The 6,000-nt window shown below is 37.0% G+C and overlaps 1 protein-coding gene across 1 annotated transcript in view; it reads right to left on the bottom strand.

The window, feature by feature from the left end:
• Positions 1-6,000, bottom strand: part of WBP4 (WW domain binding protein 4) — a 47,513-nt gene that overhangs the window by 5,737 nt on the left and 35,776 nt on the right. The window contains exons 8-10 of the mRNA XM_009322857.1: positions 5,392-5,458; positions 3,229-3,386; positions 1,970-2,205 (exon numbers count right to left, since the gene is read on the bottom strand). Of these exons, the coding sequence (XP_009321132.1) occupies positions 1,970-2,205; positions 3,229-3,386; positions 5,392-5,458 (461 nt within the window). The remainder of the gene's footprint in view (positions 1-1,969; positions 2,206-3,228; positions 3,387-5,391; positions 5,459-6,000) is intronic.

A 6,000-nucleotide genomic window follows, 5' to 3' on the forward strand; every position in this document is an offset into this window, starting at 1 on the left:
ACTGATCTAAACAAATCAAAGTCATCGTGTAAAAATGACCAATCCGTTTTAGGAAGTCAACAGCAAAACACTGTATTCTACAAGAATAACTTGTGGCACAAACATACGATGGAGAACAACAAAACAGTTCGCAGAAAATGATCTAAATCACAAGTCCATCAGGAATCACACCAGCATAACACTACTGCAAAGAGATACGCATTGTTCTCCTGGCCAATCCATACAAAAAATCTTTCAGTATTACTGAGTGTTAGTCTGATGTCAGCTCAGTTTCAGGTCCTATGCTTCAAGGAAGACATGGTTCAGCTCAAACAGTCAAAAAAGAGCCACGAGAATGACTGCAAGTCAAGAAAATATGACTGTTGCAGTATCCCTAAAATATAAACTTCCTGAAAGTGGCTGGCACTGTGCCTAGTCTCAATTTAAAGTAAATAATGAACAACTGCATTTGTCTCATTTACATGTGTGTATATATCAAGTCTGTGTGTTAATGTACAGACTGAGACATAAGGTTCAGTAGCTGAAAGCACTTTTTATTGGACAGTGCTTTCCAAAAACCTGAAAGAATTTATCAGCTCTGGAGACAAGGAGTGGTTAGCTGGTCCAATACAGGAGGTGTTATGTGAACTGATCAAGTGATGTTATCATCTCCAAGGAAGTGTATCAGTGCTTAATTTAGTTCAAACAGTGTCAAAACTGTATCGGCTGAAAAATTTGGAACTAAAATGCTGGAGAATGGGGTGAGTATGAGGGAAAAGACTGATTTCATTCTCCTAATTTTTCCAGATTCCTAGAGTTCCCCATAACAAAAAACTGGCCATAAAAGACAGCATGCTTCACAAGAAAATGAGCCATCTCAGGCATTATGCAGTAAAACAAAACAAAAAACCCCCTCCTGATCAGATGCATGTCGTGAAAACATCTGCAGTACATCAGCTGGACGTGGGAGAGAGAGACAGCTTCCAGATTTAAAATTGGCATAACTAGATTACATGTTTTGTCATTCATCTTATTTAAATCATTACAGGAAGTGTCTCACACCACTTTATAAGAGCCTCCAGGACTTACCCATAGTGACAGCAGAAAAGGTTGTAGTGGATTTTGTTTTGGTTTTGCTTAACTTTGTTTTCAAATGAGGGAAATTAGGGAAGAAGAAAAACAGTTCAACCAGAAGTCTTGTACTGCAATACTGGGTGAAAGTAAGACAAAAAATCTGAAGTGTCTTTTAGGCTGTGTCCTTCAAGTGAACAGTTAGAGTCAGTACAACACCACAAAGTGAGAAATAATTCACTGCTTGTGGAAGTAACTCAGCCAAACATACGGGGCTTGGGTAGAAATGGCTCGGAGTCTAAAAAAGCATACTCATTATGTCAGCAACTATGGATCCCACAGGGAAGGAATTCAAAGCAATGCTAACCCAGTACGATCAAGATCAGGTTGCTGCTGGCCCTGGAAGATCAAGATAGATCTTGAACTCCAGGCAGAGTTAGCCCAACTAATTACTCATCAGAAAGAAACAGAATTTAGCCTGGAAGCTAGAGGCCCCGAGAAAGCTGCCTATGCTGTTCCAAAGCTGGAAGCAGTTGAAAAAACAGTCACAAGAGCTCCTGAGGCAGCTGAACCAGATTGTTGAAGGAGACGATGTCAAGGAACATAAGCTTAGAGTAAGTACATTTAAATAGTTGATACTCGGCCTCCGAGGAAAATGATGATGACAACTATCCCTTAAATCACTTTAATTGACTTTGTACTCATGGTGAACTTCTACACTAAAACCAAAACACCACCACTATCTGTCATGGAGAGCTATTACCTAAAATAATCACTGCGGAAAGAATTGTGTTTGGGCTACGTTTCCAATCACTGCTGTGCTAATTCTGCTAGAATTCAGAAGAAGCAGCTTCAGCTCTGAAAACAAGTATTCTGGAAACAAATATTATGAAAATAACTATGGTAAAAAGATCCTCACCATGGTTCTTCCTCTCCTCCTTCTTCTTCTTCTTCTTCCTTAATTGCTTTCCATTTTCCGTAAGGGTTGGTCTTGTTAGGTGCATCACTGGAGGTTTCTTGGGAAGCTGACGTACTCTCCTCTTTATCACCAGTTTCTTCTGGCTTAACTTCTCTCCATTTCCCATAAGGACTTAACTTTTTAGCTTTGGGAGACTTTTTCCCTTCCTCTGATTCTTCACCATTACCTCCTTTCCTCTAAAGAGGAAAAAACCCACCTTAAGCAAAAATGCCTAAATAAAAACACAATGTAGCTTTATTTTACATCTTCTATTTACTATTAACTACTATTCATACTTTTCAACCAAGAGTAACTTGAAACAATAAACTCATACTGTAAAAAAATCTTTAAATTTCTCTCCTTGAGCTTTCACCACATGCAGAGTTGAAAAAAAATCTTAAATGTTACAAAAAGTTAAAGTTGGAAAATCCCATCTATCAAGGCTGAAGTTAGCAAGGAGTAGGCAATAAAAACTTACTTAAAAACAAAGCTTAGCATGTGTAAAAAAACCAGAAAGAGGCAAAAATTCAATGCATGTAGATACACACAATTTACTAGTAGTAGTTTATAATGATGCACAGTGATAGAAAAATATATATTTTAGAATTAACACCTGTCTATGAATACATTTTACATTTAAACTGTCTCTGCGTGTTCTGAACTACCAGTTTCAGAAAAAACATCTGACCCAACCAGAGCCATAATCACACCCTTTGTCTTAAGTTTTAAATCTAAAGACAAAAATATATAACTGATACAGGTTTTGTACTGTATGCTGCCAATGTTTTTCTCAATTAATAAGGAAACTACAACCATGTCATTTTCAGTCAAAGGCATTCCCTGAAGGTCTCTTGCAGTCACATTTACCAATGAAGGTTAGAAGTCATATCCTCACACCCAAATCCAAATCATTTTGTGGATTATTTCAGAGAGATGACAGTGACCTTTCTCAGAGAACATCACATTTCTTGCAGAATTCAATCGACTTCTGGTGGGCTGAAGGAAAGATCATGCTTTCTATTCTGGAACAGTGCCACTAATGGGCCAAATAACTAAATAAAGATTCATTTTACTATTCAAACAAGCGCAAACTTCTACTTTGACGCATATGGTTTAACCTCATTACAATGAGTACAGCCTATCACAAGAGAGAAAAGATAAATCATCTTATGCTAGAAAATTAATACTGTATGTAAAATAAATCTGAAGAGAGAACTTACCTTAAACTTTGTTTCTGAACTCCGTGCTTCATTTTCACTATCTTCCGAGTCTGATTCAGACGCTTTGGAATCTGTTTCTGCAAGCTCTTCAGAATGCTTCTCACGTTGACTCTTATTTGAAGATGAAACAAAACCATCCGGTTTCTCCCACGTGGATACTGTCCAAGATATCAGAATAACCACATTATTTATGTTTTTAATTCTGATCTGTTACTGCTTTGACAACATTACCTTTCAGAAGCAGTGCTGCCTTATGCAAAGATACAGCAAATAATTTAGCACCAGGCTTTTGCCTTTGTTCAGTATGTTTGTTTTAGTAAACATAATCAGAAAGATAACGTTTCACTTCTCAGCAGAGATACTGTCATGACAGCTGAGTTCACTGTTGATAAAGCTTGTTGTAATTAGCGCTTAAGAAAAATATCACGCACAGCAAACTGCAGTCCACAAGACTGTGGTCCCTCTCGTCCTAACACAGGACAGCCAAACTGCCCTCTAGAGGTGCCTATTTGATTTGAGTTGTCCATTGATTACGAAGACAGGATAAGGTAAAGAACACTAACTGCAAGCCTCAGCTCTCCAGGCAGATAAACCCCTTCCCTGTGCTACTTGGCTTGGTAACATTAGGTCTCTAAATTAAATCTCTAATTTAGATCTCTAAAATTAAAGAGCTGTCAAGTAAATACAAACACTATTCTGAAAAGACATGAAAGTATCTACAGGATATGACCTCATTTTCAATGAGAAGGTAGTATTCCAGCAAATATATTGAGAGGAAATATTTAAATAAAAGTTGACTCAATGGTCTTAAAACTGCTTTTAGTAACAATAAGGCAAAAGTACACCAACTTTCAATCTAGAATTTTATTTAAGCTTTCAAATGTAATAAACCTACTATTTTTCCAATTATTTTATCTATTTCCAAAGAAAACCCTAACTGAAAACAACATTTAACAGGTATGCTTCTAGATGTATCTTGAAGAAGTAAAGGTGTAAGACTGGCAACGAGTGGCTTTGAACAAACAAACCAGTCTCTTAAGGGTAGTGCTGTCATGTAGCTTTAGACCAGTAACTGAGAAAGTTCACTTTCCTAGGTGTCACATATAGCCAGTGGAGTAAGGTGCAGCCTCCCAAAGTATGACTCAGAGCAGGAGCTAAGCCTAGAGATACCGGCCTCTTAAGTTACATGCTTCAGATGAGACACTACGATCAGTCTCCTTGGTTAACAAGTTGTCTTGTCTTCAGAGGATGGGATTAGCGTTAACAGAACTGACAAGTAATTTTCAAGCATTTCCAAGATACTTGCAGCTATATAAAAGTAAGGGATCACTTTAAAATCTCACAAGCCAAAATTTTACCAAATACAACGATTACAAAGACATTCTTCACCAGTGTCATGTGTCCATGAAGAACTTTAAAAACCAATACAACCAAAGGCATAAAATGTATCTGAACTTACAAGGCAATGTTTAAAAATAACCAGCATCTCATTTGCCTTTCAAAAGAAAAAAAAAAATCACAAATCATTTGAGCAGGGGAGTTGCATGCTGAAAAACGGAAAGGTTTTGGGTTTTTTTTTTCTATTCTTGGCATAGTCAGGAATACCACTTCATACCCAACAGCAGAAGGAAAACTCATAGCCAGCATAAAATCACTTGCTCTCCAGAGAGGCATCGTTGACCTTAAAATGTTTCAAACAGATTTAGAAAACAGATGCCTGCTCTGGGGGGGTTACCACAAAGTTCCCCATGTAGGAAAAGAAGTAGGAGGTAAGAGTCTGGGCTCTCTTATCAACGCTATGTCAGCAAGAGGAAAAGTTTAGGAGATTCTTATTCAGTCCTCCATACTTGTGAAAACAAAATCCTGCCCCTTTCTGGTTTCTAAACTGTAATTTCAATATATATGTAGAAAAGAACCACCCATATTTTAGAGTTGTAAGTTGAATGTCTAAAAAAACCTATGAAGCACAAATGCATACACACTGACAATACAGCTATAAAGCCAGCATTGACTTAAGCAACAAGTATATTTCAACTAAGGTAACAGATTAAAAAATACAAAACTTAGTAATGGCCTTTAAAATGCAGTTATTTGCAAAATAAAATGCTGCTCTGAAAACCCTCTCTTCTGAAACAGCTTAACTGGAAAACAAGCTCTCCTTACCTCCTGTTTGTGTGTTATAGTAATAGGTATGACCATCTTCAGTGACACCTTCTACCCACTCTGCTGCCTGAGAAAAAGATTCAGGAGCTAATTAAAAAAGAGAGTTTTAAGGATCAGCCAAAGTATCACTTATAAGACTATTCAACCCTTGAGTGTTTTTTTTCATGATAATTTTACTGTTTTAAAGCTTGAACCCCTGAAGTTGTTAGAAAGTATCCCCTTTGACTCAAATGAGATTGAATTGCTTAACTTAAAAGTACCACAAATGCACAGACAATTTTTTCAAAGAGTGGATAATTAGTATGAGGCAGTATAGTAAAGGTTGCCATACCGTTCAAATTACGATAAAAGCCATAAAAGCCATTATTTTACATGGTTTTTATTTTGCAAAGCATTCACACCTGAAGTTGGCATTTCCTGTTTTTTGTCATTGTCTTAAGTAGAGACCAAGAAAAAATTTCTCTGGAAGACTCAGGGTTTTGTGAGGGCTATAGAAAAACAGTACCAACAAATACTATCACAAATTAAACATAAGCAAACAAACCCAAAACTTCTAAAATTTGTTCCAAAATAGATCTTCACAAAAAGTATTGCAGAAGCAAGCTGAGC

This window comes from Pygoscelis adeliae, unplaced genomic scaffold (assembly GCF_000699105.1).
Source record: "Pygoscelis adeliae isolate BGI_AS28 unplaced genomic scaffold, ASM69910v1 Scaffold74, whole genome shotgun sequence".
NCBI lineage: Eukaryota > Metazoa > Chordata > Aves > Sphenisciformes > Spheniscidae > Pygoscelis > Pygoscelis adeliae.